The sequence below is a fragment of the Emys orbicularis genome, chromosome 2, assembly GCF_028017835.1.
Source record: "Emys orbicularis isolate rEmyOrb1 chromosome 2, rEmyOrb1.hap1, whole genome shotgun sequence".
Taxonomy (NCBI): Eukaryota; Metazoa; Chordata; order Testudines; family Emydidae; genus Emys; species Emys orbicularis.
Genome location: NC_088684.1, coordinates 252,770,109 through 252,792,136, shown reverse-complemented (window position 1 = coordinate 252,792,136; position 22,028 = coordinate 252,770,109). Strand labels below are relative to the sequence as shown.

The 22,028-nt window shown below is 43.9% G+C and overlaps 1 protein-coding gene across 1 annotated transcript in view; it reads right to left on the bottom strand.

Annotated features, from left to right (window-relative positions):
- Positions 1–15,957, bottom strand: part of CLXN (calaxin) — a 37,757-nt gene extending 21,800 nt beyond the window's left edge. The window contains exons 1-3 of the mRNA XM_065399736.1: positions 15,900–15,957; positions 13,439–13,594; positions 5,629–5,733 (exon numbers count right to left, since the gene is read on the bottom strand). Coding sequence (XP_065255808.1) covers positions 5,629–5,733; positions 13,439–13,594; positions 15,900–15,957 — 319 coding nt within the window. The remainder of the gene's footprint in view (positions 1–5,628; positions 5,734–13,438; positions 13,595–15,899) is intronic.
- Between the last annotated feature and the right edge of the window lie 6,071 nt (positions 15,958–22,028).

The following is a 22,028-nucleotide window of genomic DNA, read 5'->3' as shown; positions in this document are numbered from 1 at the left end:
ATATACTGGCACTAGAAAAGGTTCAGAAAAGGGCAACTAAAATGATTAGGGGTTTGGAACGGGTCCATATGAGGAGCGATTAAAGAGGCTAGGACTCTTCAGCTTGGAAAAGAGGAGACTAAGGGGGGATATGATAGAGGTATATAAAATCATGAGTGATGTGGAGAAAGTGGATAAGGAAAAGTTATTTACTTATTCCCATAATACAAGAACTAGGGGTCACCAAATGAAATTAATAGGCAGCAGGTTTAAAACAAATACAAGGAAGTTCTTCTTCACGCAGCGCACGGTCAACTTGTGGAACTCCTTACCTGAGGAGGTTGTGAAGGCTAGGACTATAACAGCGTTTAAAAGAGAACTGGATAAATTCATGGAGGTTAAGTCCATTAATGGCTATTAGCCAGGATGGGTAAGGAATGGTGTCCCTAGCCTCTGTTTGTCAGAGGATGGAGATGGATGGCAGGAGAGAGATCACTTGATCATTGCCTGTTGGTCCACTCCCTCTGGGGCACCTGGCATTGGCCACTGTTGGAAGACAGGATACTGGGCTAGATGGACCTTTGGTCTGACCCGGTACGGCCGTTCTTATGTTCTTATGTACAGCTGATCGCATCTCAGAGATCCCTGGAGGTCCTGTGCAGGGCTGGCATCACCAGGGCTACCCCATCCCAGCCCTGTGCCCTATGGGAGAAACAAGCCTCAGCCCCTGCCTGGTCCCACTCACCAAGGAGGAGGAGAGCAGGGAAAGGCTGTAACTCATACTCTTTCTCCTGCCATTCCCTAAACATGTTTAATATGTGGTGAAAGTTTGTTTCCAAACAATTTGTAAACTGACACCTATATGAAAGAAACTGAGTGAGAGGCAGATAGGAGAGAACGGACTCAATTACTCCTGAGGTATTGTTACCTTTGCATTACAATTAGAGGGTGAACCCTAACCAGTTCAGAAGCTGGGCTATAAAATCTGAGCATGAGCTATATCAGTTCAAAAATGGCAAATCAGGCATCCTTTAATGCAGAGAGAGAATCTCGAAATACTATAAAAATAAGGTTTTTTACTATATATGTTAATCAATCAACAAAAATACTTGTTATTGCTTCCTCTTTGCTAATACATGACCGCTCTCAATGAATCTTGTGATACTGCAGTACAAGATACAAGTGATATACCTAACCTTCACAACAGCAAAAATATGTTTCTGCCTTTGGATAAAATCCTGCCCCCGTTGAAGTCAATAGGCATTTTGCTACTGACTTCAATAGAACCAGGATTTCATCTTTTGTCTTAAGGATGTGCTGCAACTGTGGAGTCAGACAGCTGTCAGTAATTGACAAATTCCTTCCCAATGCACAATGAAAATATAGACTGCATCATACTATATTCACAGTGCTTAAACAATCAAAATTCCACAAAGCTAACCAAGGTTAAGCTCCAAACAAGCCAGAAACAGCTATTTTATGTTGAGCATTTTTCAATTTTCTTTCCTTTTTATTTTTCTCTGTTCCTTCTCCTTGGGCACACAGATTGCTAGCTCGTTTAAGCTGTGATGAAAAACTGTTTCCCCTCTTTCAAAGCCCTTAATTTTTTAAATAGAACTTCTTAGCAAGTTTGGTAACAGTCTTTCTCCCCTTAAGTCTAAAGATGCAGTTTTGCTTTTTCAGCAACACTGTGATGGTAGACAGAGAGCTTGTCAGACAGAGTGGCTTTACTCAGATTAATCGAATTTCAAAGTAGTCATTTGAGAAAGGTGACCAAGTATTGCAGTTTGATGGTTGTTCTGGATGATGATACAAAAACTGGTATTGTTTCAGTATAATGGGGGTCTGTACCTCCAGCATTGTGGTTATGTTGAGGTCCAGTTGCATCTGGTGTTGGGCTTCAGTACAGGTGAGTCGCATCATACGCACATTTAACTTACATGAATTCAACTATACGCGCTCGGCAAAAAAAAGAAAAACAACAAGATACCTGTAAATAGTGCGGGCCCACCATTCCACTCAATGAGCATATGCCCCGGAGTGAGCGTGAGATGGGAGACGTGAATCTGCTGTTCCCTCAGTCGGTCTCAGTTCCTGCGTGCCTCTCATAGTGTGAGCATCTCGCCACACTGAGTGTGATTCTAGTGTTTAAAGATACGTATTTTTCGTACAACATGGCCCCCTAAATGCAAGCCAACTACTTCATCTGGTGCTCAACTGAAGAAACAGCGATCTGTTCCAACGCTGGAGGAAAAACTGGCTGTGTTGGACTTATTAAAAGACGGTATGTCGGTCTCCAACATGGCGCGTAAATATGGCCGCAACGAATCTAGCATCCGTGCCATCAAGATTTGAGAGAGAGAAATTCATCAAGCCGTGGCATCAAGTGCTCCAATAACTGCTAAGGTGATGAGCCAGGTGTGTAATAAGACTTTAATGAAGACTGAAAAGGCATTAAACTTATGGCTGGAAGACATGAACCGTAAACGTGTGCCTATCGATGGCAACACGTTGCGAGAAAAGGCTCTTAGCCTCTACGCACTGTTCAAACCTCTTGCAGAAGAGGGACAGCCTTCTGATGAGAAGGAATTCAAAGCCAGCCAAGGTTGGCTTAACAGTTTTAGGAACCGCCTCAACCTCAAAAACGTGCAGACTACTGGTGAAGCTGCATCTGCCAATGAGGCAGCAAAAGCCTACCCCGAACGATTAAAGAATATCATAGAAGAAAAGGGCTATCTTCCAGAACAAGTTTTTAATGCTGACGAGACTGGGCTCTTCTGGAAAAAAAATGCCCAACCGCACTTACATTTCGAAATCAGAAAGACAAGCCCCTAGCTTCAAAGCAGCTAAAGACCGTGTGACTGTGTTGTTTTGTGGCAATGCGGCTGGGCGTTTAATAAAGCCAGGCTTGCTCTACAGGGCTGCAAATCCCCATGCCCTAAAAGGCAAGAACAGAAATCTCCTGCCTGTGTTCTGGCAATCAAATAAAAAGGCTTGGGTGACGGCAGCATTATTTCTGGATTGGTTCCACAAATGTTTCATTCCGGAGGTCAAGCGCTACTTCGAAGAGAAAGGACTTGACTTTAAAGTGTTGCTGATCGTAGACAATGCTCCTGGCCACCCTGTGGCATTCTGGTTTGCACATAACGACGTTGAAATCATCTTTCTCCCCCCGAATACCACCTCCATCCTCCAACCTCTTGACCAAGGCATGATTCGCTGTTTCGAGGCCACGTACACGAGGCTTACATTCGCACGGATACGTAGCGCTATGGATGCTGATCCCAATCTTAATGTGATGGAGTGTTGGAAGTCCTTACATTGCCTGTTTAATATAAGTGATGCAATCAGCAATGGATGCAATCAAGCCTGAAACAGTCAATGCATATTGGCGAAACCTATGGAAAGAATGTGTGAATGATTTTAAGGGTTTCCTGACCATTGACAAAGAAGTGAAATGCGTTGTTCAGGTGGCCAGGCAAGTGAGTGGTGATGGCTTCGTCGACATCCTTGAGGAAGAAATTGAAAAATTAATTGAGAGCCATAGAGAAACATTGACTAACGAAGAGTTAGAGGAACTGATAAAATTGTCTACAGAAGACGAAGATGATGACGACGAACAGGAAGAGCCAGCAAGTTGGAATCTTCATAAATTTGCTGAAGTGTTCCAAGCAGCGAAACACTTGAATGATTTAATTTCTGAATACGATCCCTCTATGGAACGAAGTCTCAAAATCACATGTAGTATTATGGACTATTTGAGACCGTATCAAGAAATGTTTGAGCAGCTCAAGAGACAACAGCGACAGTTGCCGATCACCATGGTTTTTCAAGGAAAAACAACCAGCAGCAGATGAGCCTACGCAATCAACTTCTCTAGCTGAACCAGAGCCAACCACTTCGTCTACGACTCACTCTCCGTCACCTCCGTCTCCTGGATCGACATCAAGCCCTGACGACCCCCCTGTAATTACCCCCTGTAATTAAAAATACAGTACTGTAAGATTATATTTTGCATATGTACTCATATACTGTACATTACTGTATACATTATACATATTACTGTACAGGGTTGTATACACAAAACCATGTACAGTATACTGTACTTTATGGGCGATTTAAGGGATTTTCAAGGGTAATTTTGACTATATGCGATTTTCACCTTACGCGCTGACTTTAGAACCTAACCCCCGCATAAGATGCGACTCCACTGTATGGCTCTTACTCTAGAATTATGTGAGGGAAATAAATTTGTGGAGCCCCTGACATCACTGCAGGGCACAGCACGAAACAGTTTAAAGGCCAAGCCCAACACAAATGCAGCTGAGCCCCAGATTCATGTGTGAAGGCATGGAAAGAGATGCTGCAGGCCACAGGCCTTGTTTAGACTAAAATAGAAGGTATATTTTTAAACCGCGGTAGCTAACTTATATGAAAGTTGCAGGTTGAAAGGCCTGTGATAGAGATGGATATAGGGAAGACTGACAGCGCACGCACACACACACACACACACACACACACACACACACACACACACACACACACACACACACACACACACACACACACACACACACACACACACACACACTCTTCCCCTTCTGGCTGCAAGTGGCTCCAAGTTTATCTTGGCTTTCAAACCATGTCAAGCCCAGCCCCAAAGAACAAATGACTCTAAACCAATCCTGACTTCTGCTAAAACCTTCTGGTCCTTTCCTTTGCCAATTACACTATTAAGAAAAAGCTTTCAGTCAGCAAAATACCCACCCAACCCTCCTATTTGTAAATACTATTCCAAACTGGTTTAGCCTACTTGTATTTGTCAATACTTGAGCTGGTCAAAATATTTTCAGTGAAACATTTTTCTGTCAGAAAGTGCTGTTTTGTTGAAAGAGAAATGTTTCTTGGAAACATATCTGTTTCAATGACAGATTTGGCAGGAAGGTTTCTCAGGTCCAGTTTTGACTCTTGGAGGGATGGAGGTGGGGAAGTTAGTGTGACTCTGTAGCCCAGGGGCTAGGGCACTGGCCTGCAATGTGGGAGACCCATGTTCAACTCCCAGCTCTGCCTGATTTGGATGGAAAAAACAAAAGTCCAACGGTAACAAGCTTAGGAGGACTCAACCCAGTGTCATTATGTCCACCTCTTGTATCCGACCAAGCAATTGCTTTTGCTTAAAATGAATACAGAAATTTTAAAAAGATCTTAAGAGGTTTTAAGATTAGGTTAAAGGCTATGCTTCAAAATAACAATCTCACTATTTTAGGCTTTTACTCCCGTGTCTAGGACAGAGTGGCTTCTGGACTTCTCTGCACTGACTTAGTCCCTGTGAGGCTCCCCATGAACAGCATTTCACATGCCCCAGTTTGGGCCTTTAAATGTCTTTAATTCTTGGTCTTAATATCTTGATAAAGACTTTTTTCATGTCTGTGGGCTCTCATGCAAGCACAGAAATGGAAAACACAAAATTCCAATGGTAACAAGCTTTGAAGGACTCAACCCAGTAGCATGAAATTGTTCAAAGGAAAACCCTCCAATTATCCTGAATTTTATAACAGCAGATGATTAGTATTAGTTACATTTAAAAAGTAGATTTAAATAGTCATAAATTTAATTATTACTAAAAATTGACATACACATAAACCTTACATTTCATCTTTTCTTCTAATGTCCCGCGAAGAAATATTGATAAACCTTCCACCCATTCTGTTACACTGACACAGCTGTCATTGTCTGTGTCAAAAGCACGGAACACTGAAAAGAGGAGAAAAGCTAGATGTATTGCAAATATAATACTTACAGAGGGGCAATGCAAAGACAAACAATTCAAAATGATTTTGACAAACTGAAGAAGTGGTCTGAAATAAATATCATGAAATTCAATAAGGACAAATGCAAAGTACTACAATTAGGAAGGAATAATCAATTGCACAAATATAAAATTGGAAATGACTGCCTAGGAAAAAGTACTACAGAAAAGGATATGGGGGTTATAGTGGATCACAAACTATCAAGAGTCAACAAAGTAATACTGTTGCAAAAAAAAAAAAAAAAAAAAAAAAAGCAAACATTCTGGGATGTATTAGCAGGAATGTTGTAAGAACACACAAGAAATAATTATTCCACTCTACTCAGCACTGATAAGGCCTCAGCTGGACTACTGTGTCCGTTCTGGGCACCATACTTTGGGATAGATGTGGGCAAATTGGAGAAAGTCCAGAGGACAGCAACAAAAATGATTAAAGGTCTAGAAAACATGACCTATGAAGGAAGACTGAAAAAAATGAGTTTGTTTAGTCTGGAGAAGAGAGGGGTGGGGGGGGGGATATAATAATAGTCTTCAAGTACCTAAAAGGTTGTTATAAAGCGGAGGGTGATAACCCGTCTTCCTTACCCCTTGAGAACAGGAAAAAGAAGTACAGTAACTCCTCACTTAACATCCTCCCGCTTAACGTTGTTTCAAAGTTACGTCACTGCTCCATTAGGGAACATACTCGTTTAAAGTTGTGCAATGCTCCCTGTAACGGTGCACAACTCCCCCTTGTGGTGCCTCCTGCTGGTTGCTTCTGGGAATTAGCTCGTCCAGCCTCCGGAGCGCCCTCTGCAGGCCGGTGTCCTGCTTGTAGCTGGCCCTGTGTCCCTCCAGGACCCCAGTGCCCCTTTACCCTGGGGTTGCCCCCTGGCAATACCCTCACCAATCTCTATGGGTCTCCCCTCTCTGGGAAACTCCCAACCCTCTAATCCCCACTTTGCCTCGGTCTGGGCTACTGCTAGTCATCGCCAGGCCCCCGCTCCCTTGGGCAGACTGCAGTGCACAAGCCACTCATCATAGGCAAGGGGGTTCAACCTGCTGCCTTCCTGTCTCCCAGTACCTCTAATGGCCTTGGACCAGGCCCTGCAGCCTGGGGAGTTGCCAGCCTGGAGCTCCCCTGCTTCTCTGGCCCTCCCCAGCCCTGCTTCACTCCTAGTATCCTTTCTGCAGACAGCCAGGCCTGAGAGCCTTCTCCTGGGCCTCTGGCGCAGAGCCTTTTATACAGGGCAGCTGTGGCCTGATTGGGGTGTGGCCCAGCTGCAGCTGCTCTGCCTATCAGCCCAGCTTTTCCCCTGCCCCAGCCCTCTGCCAGGGCTGTTTTAAGCCCTTCCGGGCAGGAGCGGGGGACCACGCTGCTACACTCCCTTATAACGTCGTTTGACTGACTTTACAAGGGAGATTGCACAAGTTCCTCCTCTCCGCCTCCTTCCCCTCCCTTCCCCTGCTGCCAAACAGCTGTTTGGCGGCGCTTAGGACTTTCTGACAGGGAGGCAGGGCCACCCGGAACGCAGGGGCCTTAGGGGCTGCAGGGCCCTGGGCTAAGGGGGCCCCGGGGCCCTGGCCTGCAGCTTTAAAGCCCCTTTCGGAATGTGGCCCTGTGAGCACGGGCCGGAGGAGCAGGGGCAGCTGCGCAGCCAGTGGCCGGAGAGAAACGGTGCTTTGAAGGGGAAGTACTGTACAGTATATAATGCCTTTTGTCTGCCCCAAAAAAATTTCCTTGGAACCTAACCCCCCACATTTACATTAAATCTTATGGGAAAATTGGATTTGTTTAACATCGTTTCACTTAAAGTTGCATTTTTCAGGAACATAACTATAACGTTAAGTGAGGAGTTACTGTAATGAGCTTAAATTGCAGCAAGAGAGAGTTAGTTAGACATTAGGAAAAACTTCCTAACTGCAAGGGTAGTTAAGCACTGGAACAAATTACCTAGGGAGGTTGTGGAATCTCTGTCTAACGTGTTCTTAAAAACCTCCAGTGACAAACACGTGTAGGTAATGGTCTAAATAATACTTAGTTCTCCCTCAGTGCAGGGGACTGGACTAGATGACCTACTTTGGTTCCTTCCAGTCCTCCATTTCTATGATTCTATGACACAAGGCAACATTTTCTTTCATTTAGTGTAAATATGAAAATTTTTTGGCTGAAGATATTTGTGTGTTTTGATTTGCTTCACTTTCGCAAAAATTCCCTTATTCAACTATTCTGTTGAAAACCGTATGAGCCTTAACATCCATTACTATAAGAATCTTGCATCCAGGTCTGACAGTCTTCTGCTCCAAACTCCTATTGGGGAATCTAGGCTATCACAAGTGGAATAGCCACCTTGTTCTGCTAGCTGACCTGTTGCTTTGCTGGGTTTATGCACCCCAGTAAGCAGCACAAATCCCAGAAAAGCCTAAAGGAGATCCACCATTGAAAACATATTTGCAGATAGAAGGACTTTAGCAATAATGTTTTGTCCTAGGCAGCCATGGAGGAAGTCATCCAGAAAATCCAACACACGTCTTCTTTTGTACATAACACCAACAACTTTTTGCCATCTTGCACGAACCAATATGCATATTTATTTCTTCACCCTTCCCTATGATAAGAAACAAAGCTACTGTATTTAACTTTGCTATCAGTGGAGCCTGTAAATACTTAGTATTGTGCTTTGCATCTTAAAAATTCTTTTAGAACAATTAGTAAGTTAGGCCCAGATTCTCAGTGGTATTTAAGCAGCTTAGTTACAGCAACAGCAATACTCCTGTACCATTGCAGTGAATTGAAATATTACACACATGAAAAGAAAATGACAGAGGTAGAGTACAGCACTGCAAAATTAGGAAATGCCAGAATTAAGGTGGTCTGTTCAACCTTAATTCAGCCCCCCCTTTTGTATATGCATTATGATACACTCTTTAATTACATGTTCACATACTATTTTTTCCACTGGACCAATATCTCATTCAGTCCATAGGATGACGTTTCCGTATTCCTTGCATGGGGGAATCAGACCCAGTGATGGAGCACCTCAGATACTTCCCCCCAGTATGTGTGTGTGGGAGTTAGTCAGACCCAGCTTTGCAGCACTTCCTCAGTAATGTCTCCTCAGTACCCTCCCTTAGGCACCTATATGCCAGACGGAATTCATGCCAGTGCAGTAGAGCCCCAAACCACCCCCTTTCTACCCCATGGGTCGGGAAAGGAAGCACATTTTTGTGCACTAATACTTCCCCATCACTCCTATCTGTCAGTGAAGGAAAGAAATCTATGTTGGCTCAGCAACACCTCCATATCAATCTGCTCTCAGTGCCCCTGCTCAGGAGGGTATCCACTCTGTCACAGTATTCCCTAGTATTTCCCCCACTGGTACCTCACATTATAGGAAAAGAGCGGTCTACAGGCAGTAATGCCTGGCTACTGCCCTCCCTATAGTGGCTCACTACAGAGAAAGAAAGTGGCTATGATACCATAACGCCCTCTTCTAGCATCCTACTTTCAGCAGCTGTGAGGAAGCCAACCACGTGGCTGCACGACACCCCCATTCAGAAACCTCCCACACACAACAATGGAGGGAGCTGAACTCAGCACAGCAGTGCTTACTCATTACCCTTTCTTCATCAAAAACAAAGGAGATATTCTGTGTGCAGGAGTACCAGCACATGATACTTCCCTTCAGCACTGTGGCATGGTGTGGCCCTAAGAAACCCTCAATACCATCTGGCAAGAGTTTGGTGTTCTATAACAGCAACTCCTGTCAGGCCTGACAAACTCACTACAACTAGCACACTAGTTCACAGTCTTTCTCAAACAACCTCAGTTGAAACACTGCATGAAAGGACGGAGTTGCAAAATTGCTTTAGACGAGGTTAGCTTATTAGAGTTAAGTTTTAGTCTAGTAGAAGCATTACACTTTTGTTTTACTTGTAACCTATTGTTCTTATTACCCTTGCTCACTCTCTTAAAATCTTAGCCTTTGTTAATAAACTTATACTTCTTTTCACTATAGATTACAGTGCTGTGTTATACTGGAGCTGACACAGAGTTGAATCAAACAAGCTGGTCGGTGTATACTAGTCCCTCAGGAGTAGCGAACCTGGTAATTATTGCGAGTGTCCAGTCACAGGGGCTGAAGACTGCAGGGAAATGCTTCTGAGTGCGAGGAGGCTGGTTGTAACACTTTGGGGGTTTGCTCAGACCAGTAAGGGGTTGTGTCATCGCCTGCCCTGCAGCCCTGGGTGCTTCTGTGCTATGCAGCTTTGGTTCAGAGCCCTGACACCAGCAACATGTTCACAGCACTATGGCCTCACCCCAGCTGCCACCAGACTGGTTACTCCTTGCAGGGTGACACCAACAGACCTTCCAGTCCTTAGTCTCCCCAGTGGTATCCAGTCCCTCACTGGACCCGCACAGAGGTTACTAAATTTCTTGCCTCCACAGAGACAGAATACACACCAGCCTGCTAGATTAGCTGAGGATTTTACCCTTTGGTTTAATATTCAGCACTGAAATGGTTTTGTAAAAGTAAAACAAGTTTACTAACGATAGAACCTAGATGTAAGTGATACCAAGTAGAAGGAGTAGGGAGAGAAATGGTCACAAACAAACAAAAGTAAAAATACACTTCTAAGACTATAATCTAATTTAACAAACTAGAGTCATTCTTCCAGCAAGGCTGGCCAGTCTTTAGCCAGCATAGACACCGACTTCCTCTCTACCTGGGGGGTGCTCCTCCCCCCAGACCCCGCCCGCACTCCACCCCTTCCCGCCCTTGCCCCCACTTCACCCTTTCCTCCAAGGCCACACCCCACCCCACCTCTTTACTTCCCCCCCCCCCTTCTCCCTCCCAGCGCCTCCTGCACAGGGTGGAACAGCTGATCTGTGGCGGGGGGGGGGGGGGGAGGGGAAAAGGAGGACGGCGCTGGGGAGAAAGGGGAAGCTGGCTGTCTTTTTCCGTGGGTGCTCCAACCCTGGAGCACCCACGGTGTCGGCGCCTATGTTAGCCAGGAACCAACAAAGAGCCCAAAGCACTGGTTTACTTTGCCTCCTCAGGTGAAGGATAAAGCAAAGTCTTTTTCCAGTTTCTTATATTCCCCCAAAGTTCAATGTCCTGGTGTCAAGAGCCAGAAAGGTCTGCTTGGAGATTCAGTCTCTTGTCTGCTCTGGGAGGGTGTGATGTGGGGGCGACACCATCTTAATGAAAGTATCCCATCCTGGTGAATTCCCATGCAATGTTTCCTGCTGCAGTTTTTACAGTGCAAATGTTGTCTTCCCTTCTGCCTGTGAGCTGATTACTTTGTTTATTGCTTTGCTGATGTTTCCCTATTGTCCATGGCTTGCAAGACAGACAGGGGGAGTTCACAAATCCTTGTCTAAGAAAAACCTGTTTATCAACTTTTCTGACATGCCTGCTTTAAACACATTTTAGTCACATATTTTCAGCATGTCTGTATTGTTCTTTGCATGAGTACTTGTGGCACCTTAGAGACTAACAAATTTATTTGAGCATAAACTTTCGTGGGCTACATCCCACTTCTTCGGATGCATAGAATGGAACATATATTGAGGAGATATATATATATACACACACACACACACACACACACACACACACAGAGCATGAACAGGTGGGAGTTGTCTTACCAACTCTGAGAGGCCAATTAAGTAAGAGGAAAAAAAAAACTTTTGAAGTGATAATCAAGATAGCCCAGTATAGACAGGTTGATAAGAAGTGTGAGAGTACTTACATGGGGAGATAGATTCAATGTTTGTAATGGCTCAGTCATTCCCAGTCTTTATTCAAACCTAAATTGATTGTGTCTAATTTGCATATCAATTCGAGTTCAGCAGTTTCTCGTTGGAGTCTGTTTTTGAAGCTTTTCTGTTGTAAAATAGCCACCCGCAGGTCTGTCATTGAATGACCAGACAGGTTAAAGTGTTCTCCCACTAGTTTTTGAGTATTATGATTCCTGATGTCAGATTTGTGTCCATTAATTCTTTTGCGTAGAGACTGTCCGGTTTGGCCAATGTACATGGCAGAGGGGCACTGCTGGCACATGATGGCATATATCACATTGGTAGATGTGCAGGTGAACGAGCCCCTGATGGTATGGCTGATGTGATTAGGTTCTATGATGATGTCACTTGAATAGATATGTGGACAGAGTTGGCATCGGGCTTTGTTACAAGGATAGGTTCCTGGGTCAGTGTTTTTGTTCAGTGATGTGTGGTTGCTGGTGAGTATTTGCTTCAGGTTGGGGGGTTGTCTATAAGCGAGGACAGGTCTGTCTTACTTAATTGGCCTCTCAGAGTTGGTAAGACAACTCCCACCTGTTCATGCTCTCTGTATGTGTGTGTATATATATATCTCCTCAATATATGTTCCATTCTATGCATCGAAGAAGTGGAATGTAGCCCACGAAAGCTTATGCTCAAATAAATTTGTTAGTCTCTAAGGTGCCACAAGTACTCCTGTTCTTTTTGCGGATACAGACTAACATGGCTGCTACTCTGAAACCTGTTCTTTGCATGTCAACCATACATACATAATGCAAGAATATTAATGATCAGTGAGTTGATAGTTGTCCAATGTTAAGATACCTTTTAAATAAATATGACTACAATGTGTGGGGTGCACTGACCTGGTCAGGCCAGCTGAGACTCACTGCTACATACCAGAGAGCCCCTTGCCCTCTGACTTGGTATGCTCTTAGGGTCACACCTCCCCCCTTACAAAGCTGCAGGAGAGTTAGTCATTGAGTGACCCATATGCAGTGGGTCAGAACCCTGGACAAAGCATATGCCACCATATTTTCTTTCCCTTTTATACATACACTCTCCATATCTTATTCTTGGAGCATCACATACCAAATGTTAACCTGCAAGGCAAAGTAAGGACTGGCAGAGCCCTGAGGAGTTTGGGTGACTAACTGAATGTGGGTGTCAGGAAGCTGATACACAGTTTAGCAACAGCAAATCTCTCTCTCATCGAGGTGGGAAAAACACAGTGACCCGGTTCTGGAAGAAAACATCACACACGGGTGAGAGATCATACTCAGTGCAGATGTGTCAATCAATGGCCTTTTCATAAGAAACTTCTATCTTCTGCTCTAAGCAAGAAATTGTCAATTTTTTCCATAGTTTGGATTATATTTTAATAAATTGTCTTTTGGACTCCTCCAAATCAAATCACACACATCACTTCGCCTGCCATTCATGATCCCACTTGCAATTGTGCAACATCCTTGTGGCAACTACAGCAACTATTCTATTCTGTATAGGTTCTTATACTGCACTCATCATCATAGTATCTGAGCACCTTCTAGTAGTGCATTAAGCAATATGACGAATATCTGTCACATCTGTTTTCTCATCTCCATGGGGAGAATGGTGTACAGTGGAGTGTCTTGTTTTGGTAGGATTTTTGTTTGGGGGGATGTTAATTAACATATATGCAGCTCCTCCTCCTTGTTTCCAGCTACCTTTACAGGCATCAAGGCTCTCCTCTGCAATGCTCTTGTAGAGCAACAAGAACAAGAAGCCAGCATCATGTGAACTGGGAACACTCCGTGGACTACTAGCACGTGCTTCACAGACCAGTTTGGAAGCTGTTGCCCTGTGTGTCTTTTACAGAAATTACAGCCTTTTTTAATCAGTCTCACCTCGGTCCATAATCATGTCATCTGTCATCCCAAATGTGACATGCAGAATGTTTCTGAACGTGTTACGATCTAAGCCAATGGTGGCATGCCGATCACTGGGTTCAACCACCAGGGTGTGGAACAGCTTTATGAGACATTCCACTTCAATTTTATTGACTGTGAAATAAAAAAAAAAAAAGTTATAATAGAGGTTATAATATTAAGTTCCATGCAAAACTAAGGAGAAGCTGCAACCTTAACATTGTAATAAATCTTTAACACGTTATCAAAAACAACAAAAAAACATGAAGTAAATACCTCTCAGGGACAGCACCAGTTTCCTGAGGAGGCATGAGATGTTAGGCAGTTTTTTCCAAAAAGAGAGGTAACACTAACTCAGCTCTATGTAAAGGAGGATACTATCATTTCATTAATGTTCAGTGGGTTTTAGACTCTAATGCTGTCAAGGTGAGAAGTGACAAGAAGACTATTGTTTCAGTCTACTATTATATTTAGAAATATCACAAATAAAGCTGGAGAAATGCTATGTAAAGGCTTTTAAAATCAGGATTCATAATACTTTGGTACTTTTTTCTTTTAACTGTTCCACATTTGAAATTGGTCTCTTCAGGATCAGACTGAACCACCAGCTCATCAGCTCCAATGCCATTTCCATTCCCATGAAAATGGACTTCAGGTCACAAGAGAACAATATACACTTGTTTTCAATATACCTTAAAAACTTGTGTCCATATATAGCTTAATATAGGCTTAAAGAAAGAGATAAGCATTTTCTAGCCCTCTCTCTTTTCTCTCAGCTACACATCCTTTTCTTAAATATTATAACAAATGTGTGACCAACAAGAGCTTCATGACTTTCATTGTACTGTTCACTATATTCATTTCACTGTGACAGCTAAAGTAGAGCTCACATCTTCCTACTCAAGCTAAAGGAGATTCCCAATTAACTTTAGCAAGGCCTTTACAAACTAATTAGTTATGACTCCATCTTGTAGTAGGCCATGTTACACATTGGCCAGGTCTTTACAACGTATATAAACAGGTATGTTCCCCATCTTAATTTCAGAAACCAAATTTTGAAAGGCCTACAACAGTGTAAGAATTTAATAGAGATGCAGAGTGAATATACAACATACTGTGTGGCGATACATAAGGGGTGAGTGGGATCCAGTAGGGCTGATTTTGTAAGGGGACCAACATGCGTTTTCTAAGGGAGCTGGAAGAGTTTTGAGGGCACTAGTTCCATGACAATGGGGAAGTGCAGGTGAATTCCTGGGGGTTGTTTCCATGGGGATGGGGCAGCTGCAAGGGAATGGACTGGGCATTAGGGGATGGATCCATGGGGGCTACAGGGGAATGCCCAGGGCTGGGCTGGGCATTAGGGGCTGGATCCATGGAGATTGGGGTGCAGAGGAGGTGCTGGGATGATGAAGCAGGGGTGGGGGGACATGAGTAGGGTGACCAGACAGCAAGTGTGAAAAATCAGGACGGGGGTGGGGGGGGGGGGGTAATAGGAACCTATATAAGAAAAAGACCCCAAAATCAGGACTGTCCCTATCAGGGCCGGCTCTAGGTTTTTGGCCGCCCCAAGCAAAAAAATTTTTGGCTGCCCCCCACCCCAGCCCTGGGTTCTCTCTTCCCCCCTGCCATCCCAGCCCTGGGCTCTCTCTTCCCCCCCACACACTCCCACCCCCTGCAGCCCCAGCCCTGGGCTCCCCCCTCACCTCCAGCCGGTCCGGCGCTGGCAGGGTCGGGGTAAGCAGCGGGGCTCCCGGGCCGCGCCTCAGCCCAGGGTCCCTCCAGCCAGGGCTCCCGCCTCCAGGAGTAGCCGGGACCCGGGAGGGCAGAGCCGGGGGAACTGCCCCGGCAGAGAGCTGAGGAGCCGGGGTAGGGTAGCCCCAGAGGCAGCGGCGCCCCGGAGAGCGGGACGCAGGCCCCGCACGACAGTGCCCCGCCCTCTATGGCCCCGCTACTGCTTCTGGCCGCCCTGCCACAGTCCCTGGGCGGCTTGGACCGCTTCACCCAGCCCCAGCTGCAGCGCTGGGGGCAGCCGCCCTGCGGCACCTGCAGGTAGCTCCGTGTGCCCCGTGGGGTGTCCCCCAGCCTGAGTGTCCCCCGCTTGAAGCCTGCCCGGCCCAGCCACAAGGTGTGGGCGCTGCTCCCCCGTGGCGCGAACCGCAGCGCCTACAGGGCGCCCCCCGCGCACGACGTGCTGCTGCTGCCAGAGCCGGCTCTAGGCGTTTGCTGACGGAAGCACACCCAAAAAATGGCCAGAATGTTGCCCTTGAAAAAGTGCTGCCCCAAGCACGTGCTTGGTTTGCTGGTGCCTAGAGCCGCCCCGGTCCCTATACAATCGGGACTGGTCACCCTAGACATGAGTCTTGCTTGGGGCGGGGCTGGGAACTGCTGGGGGAGCCCGGGCCGTGGGCCGCAGCAGGCCCAGGCCGTGCCCCGCACTCACAGTGCTTCGCGGTCCTGCACAGCGACTCCGCGACCTTCTGCAGCTTCTTCCTGTTCATGGTGCTCTCGAGCCGGCGCGGCCTGTGCCCGGCAGCAGCTCTTCTCCTAGGAGCCGCACGCTGTCACCATGGAAACAGAAGCCCGGGGACCAGCCAATCACAAAGCAAGAGACCGGGCCTCCCGCAGAGGGGCGGGGACTCATAAAGCGTCATTGCTCAGTAACGTTAGCAGCGGCTTCCTCGTCCGCTGCCCAAGTACGGGGACTGAGCAGGTCCATTTCTCAGCCGAACCCCGTTCACACACCTGTGCTGTCAGCAGCCAGCCTCGCTCAGCAGCCCCGAGTGCACCGGGCCCACACCGCCTGTGGGGAGCGGGCCCCCCGTTAGTGCCCCTCACCTCTGCTACGGGCTCAGCGGGGCCCGCTGCTCGAGGCGCCTCATGGCCGCCTTCAGCTCTGGCCTCTTCCTCGGAGCCGCCGGGCACCTCTCCCGCCGGGCAGCTCCACGCCCACCCCGCCTCTCGCTGTCCTGCCACTCTACCAAGGCGGCTCGGATCCCGCTCTCCACCCTCCAACTCGCAGCTGCCTTAGTCCAGGCTGTCTGGCCCTGGAGGCTTGAGAACCCGCCTAAAGTGCCATCTGCAGAGCAGCAGACTGCTGCTGCTGAATTATAGTTTGCTCACCTGGGGAAACAAAACTCCCTCCGCTTTTGGACAGTGAGTGGCAAATCTCTCTGCTCTCTGGGTCAGAGCTGTTGGCCTGCATTGTTTGCATTTTGCCTTTTCCCCCAGTTTTCGCTTTCCCCACTCCTTAATGGTTACTTACTGGGCAGCAGATAGAGTTCTGCTCTAGGCAGGGCCGACCCTAGAGGGGTGCAGGGCCCGGGACAAATCAACCTGGGGAAGTTCAGGTTGATTTTTTTATACAGGTGAAATCTGGTGTGGGGAGGGGACACCAGTCCTGGGGCAGGGGGGCAAGGGATGATGGAGAGTCACAGGGTAGCACCTGTGTTAGGGAGACCCCCTGTGCTGGGGGGTCCCAGAAAAGGGAGGGGTCAGGGCAAAAGGCCAATGGATGGGGTCAGTCTGGCACTGGCATGTTCCAGCAGCGCTAGGACGCTGGCGGCGGTCAAGCAAGGAAAAGAAATACAACGCACGCTCCCCGCCCACCCCTGGAGCTGGCCAGGCTCCCCACCAACCCCCAGGGCTGGGCTGGCCCCCTGAACTGCTAACTCCATCCCCCCAGGCTCCCCTACCCCACCCTCCAGGCCAGCCTAGTGCCCCCCAACATAACACACACACACTCAAGTGCGGGGGCCCCCAAAGCTCAGGGCCCAGAGTGGTCATCCCAATTCACCATACCCAAGGAATGGCTCTGGCTCTAGGCTTGCACATTTCAGTGCCTCCAAGTCAGTCAATGAAGCTTGGACTGCTTATCCCTACCACACTTTGCAGTGAGCAAAGCGCTACTGCAGCTTTTATTTATAACCAGTGAATATGAGGCAGGAAGTGGAACTTGCACATATCACCTTATTGTTCAGAAAAGACCTAGTGCAGTCCAGACTGGAGCTAAAAGACACCTCGGCTGTTTTCAGAGGGTCCAGTTCAGGTGCCAAGGCCCACCCTTTAGTCACTCAGCAACTGCAACTATTATATTGTATTAAGAGGCTCTGGTTTGCCAAGCTTTGACAAGGCTTTAAAACAATGTTCTTACCCTCTCATACGAGAGAGTTTGGTATAATATCCTTGTGATGTTAAATAGATATTCAGACAGTGTCACCCTTTCAAGCTGTATAGAATCATAAAAGGATACATAAGTATCAATCTCCTGATTCAAAGTTAAGCATCCAAATGTGAAAGTGTTGTTTAAAAAGATAGTCACACCTAACTTTAGAAAGGTGCTGTATACTCATAACTCCCACTGAAGTTGATGCAGGTATTCAGCACTGGTGAAAGTCAGGCCATTTTTATTTTGGTGCCTACATGTAACTCCACATACAGGACATTTGGCCTGGCCCTTCGGGGATGTTACAAATACAGTCAACTAGCTTACTTTAGAAGCATGACCTACTTTGTAATTATAACATCATAAGGAATGTCCTCAAAAACAAAAATGTATATAGAGTTAAGTACATCATGGTAACCCTTAAATGTACATATGGTATACAACAGCATTCCTGAGCTGCTCTAATGCCAACCATCAGAGAACATAAATTAGTTAGAAATACTGCTACCAGAACCCTACCTAAGAGGTTTTATGCTTCAGTGGGTTGAGTGCACTCAGCACCCACTAATTAAATGGGAGTTCAGAGCACTCAACCCCTCTTAGGACTGAGCCATAATAAAAACTTTGCCGTGGATGAGAAAGCAAAAAACCATGATGGTTTGTGTTCCAAATAAAAACAATACAAAATCTAAGTTTACCACATGTAAAAGGTTAACAGTCAAGGGAAATAATTTGATTTCAAGCTTAAGTGTATGGAGGCTAAACATTTACTAGCTACTGTATAGGATAGTACTTGACCATCTCTTAAAAAAAAAGGTGTACAAAAATAATTGTAAAAATTTAAAACATTTTAAATGCACACATTGCTAGTTCTGTACTTTCTTCCCATTGTATAAACAAACTGCTAAAGTGGATGTTTTATACATTTTTCTTTAGTTTCCTAAATGTTAGTAGAAATTTCGGACTTTTCTATGAAGAAGTTTGACACTTAAAATGCTCACGTATGCTGAAAAAGACTAATAATCCAGGGTCTTAACATTCTTACTAGGATACGAATACAAACTCACATAACCGATAAGCAAATAGTTCTGGCTACATTTGCCACCAACACCCACATTCTGGTATATTGAACTTACACAAATTAAGAAAGCTACAATACTGTGACCAGACTATACACTTGCATCAGGGTTTGCAGTCAATGTGATTTGTGCTCCTAAGTACTTTTGAAAATCCCACACATAGAAACCTAATTTTAGGCTCCTATTTTTGGAAAATGTGGCTGATAGATATAAAAAGTTCACTATAACTTTTTTAAAGTATTGAAAAGCTGAATAATGTTTTTCATTGTTAATACTGAAGCAATTTGATTTTGAAGAGAAAGATTTCATTCCACTAAAAATTTAATAAATATACCATAGTAGTTCCTGATGCTAATGTACGTGCTTAATTTAACGCATGTGTAGTCCCACTGAAGTAAATGGGACTATTTATGTGAGTAAAGTCACATACCTGCTCATGAATTTGCAGGATCAAGGCATTCATTTTCAATTTTTCATGTTTTGCCTACAGCAGTTTCATAAGATTCAAGTAAGATTTCCTACTAGTAGTAGCATTTATAATTTAGTTCATTATACATTTTAATCTAAAATTGCAATAGGACAAATTTTCAAATTAGTTTTTCAAAGCATTAAACCTGATTTAAATTACTTCATTCTGTCTTGAAGTCTTACATTTATTTTCAATAATGATGCAATTGTCTTCAAAACTGTCAATTTCACCTAGCTCCAGCATGGATGATTGAACAAGAACCCTTTCAATGCGTTTTAATCTAGTAGTGATAGGAAGTCAGTTTCGTAAAATAAAAATTTGATGTTTCCAAGAACTTGCTTGAAGAAGTCAATTTGACTGAAGACTCGCAAAAATATTAGTATCTTTCCTAATTCCCGTTTCTTTCTTTATGATCTGCAAATTTATGATTGTTTAGGAAATGTGCTAAAATTCTTGAGTAGCAGAAAACTATGTTTTGCACTTCAGTACTGCACTTAAGATAGTTAGTAACTATCATGCATGCAAGGGGTTGAGAGGGGTTGGTCTGTTCTACAGCAGAACATTTTGGAATACCTTAAAGACAACAGCAGACCAGGCAATGGAAACAGAGTGAGAGGATGCGAGAGTGCGCACTTGTATAAAGCTGAAGTCCAAGGATTCTTTTAGTTTTTGTGTATGTTTTGTTAATGTATCATGTTTCTTTTCTGTTTTTGTTACTGAAGTACTTGCAGGTGCAAGTAAAAGAGCTCAATCTGTTTGTGTCAATATTCCATGGTCCTATGGTCCAAAAATACAAAGACAAACTTTTTAGAGTATCTTTACTGAGATTCTGGCAGTAGTTTTATATAACAAGACACATCCGCATAACAGGTCTGCCACTGAACTTGCTTAGAGTAAAATCAGCTTCAATATGAAGCTGTTAGATATCAAAACCCTGCTTTTTACATGCTAAATATTTTCAGCAAGTGTGCATTTTATCACAGCAAATGAACTTACTATAAGAATAAAGTAAATACATACATGAAACTCCACACCTGGAACATAATTCATAAAAAAAATAAATCACTAGTTACAACTGAAAACCTGTACGTTATTTAAAAATGGTACAAAACATACAAAATAATTCTAAATATCTCAATGGCAATGCAAAGGAAAAAAGCTACCAGTGTTTGCCAAAAATGTTCATTTAAACTCAAAATTACTTTAAATGATATAATGCATATTAATAGCACAGTATTCAGCATCATTTCAATTAGTGGAGGTAAAGTCTTTAATTTTTGGATGTCAAGTTATGCTGCAGTGTGTCACTGCTCTTACTTAATGAAAAAGTACATGCTAGAGGCCCAGAATTGTTTATTCAGGAAAACCTGCTGATACCAGTTCTGATCTCCCTAGGAAATATAGCTGTTGTACTGTTAAAAATAGTTAGATTTTGCAAGGATCAAAGGCACCCTAATTCAGCTAGCCAAAATGGTAACACTCCCAAAAGAAAATAAAGGGCAAAATTATCATAAATACTTCTACAAAAGTAACCTTTAAAACTGTTACTATTCTATTCCCATTTCACAAATGGCATTAGTAGTCAGCAAGTATCAATAGTCTTGTGTTATATTCCTCTTCAAGATGAATTTTTGATTTTATTTCTGCAGATTTAAAAATTGGACTATATTACTAACTTGTTAAAACACTATTTTTAGTATCTAAAAGGTTGCACTCTATTTCCTAATATTTTACATATTAGCTGGACCACCTTCTCTTATGATTTTAAACTAACACTGGCTACTGTAATTAAAAAAAAAAATTGTATCCCAGGTATTAAGCAGCAGGCAACAACAATGGACTTTTCGGGCACATTAGCACCTGGCTGGCTATTGAAAGTCTAGTAATATTTCTAAAACACTGGAAAACTCATGCAGTGTGGTAAAGTTTGCGATAATTTTCACAGTTGAAGTTTCCTTTAGTCATTGCACTTTTGTTGAAGGGACAGGCTTGATTTTTAAGTGTTATTCTGAATCTGAACTTGAACCAGCCGTCTTCTTTTTCTTCTTTTTACCATGTTTCTTGTGCTTCTTTCTCTTTTTTGTTTTATCCTTTAAAACAGTGAAACAATGTAAGTTTTTTCATAAACCAAAACCCATCTATTAAAATTCAGCTAAGGAAGTGGTGTAAGAACTTTGAAAGGGTGTTTTGTCCAAAATTATTTCAGATAAAAGATTACTACATAAATAAATAGTATAAAACAAACAAACAAAAAGAATACTAACTTAAAAAAAATCATTCATAGTTCTATTTTGGTCTGGTAAGAGGTCTGAAATAGTCATTGTCTCTATTTTGTTTCCTAATCTTTTAAGTCACTTGAACACTTTATGAATTTTTGAGAAATCAGTTAGATAATGGGGGTTTGTAATGCCCCATATGATATACGCTGGTAATGTTCCATTTTATTAATGTGAACATAAGTAAACATATTTGACATTTACTGCATCTAGAAAATAACTGTATTTAGATAACATACAGATATCTCTAGGAATTATTTGGGGGAAGTTCTGTGGCCTGTGTTATATAGGAGGTCAGACTAGATGATCACAATGGTTCCTTCTGACCTTGGAATCTATAAATACAGGGCCAAATTCTGTTCTCAGGTATACTGATGTAAAGGCCAAGGAGCTTCCAGAAGTAAATTGAGTTATTCTTGATTTACAACTGTGTACCTGAGAGTAGAATTTTCCATAAAATGTTCAACTTCGTAAAGGATGTTGTCGAGACTACAAAAGTACAAACGAATTTTTTACATAGCTAAGACACTTTCTAAATATAAGAGAATAGGAATGATACTTGCTGTTACTTTCTCTCTTTCTT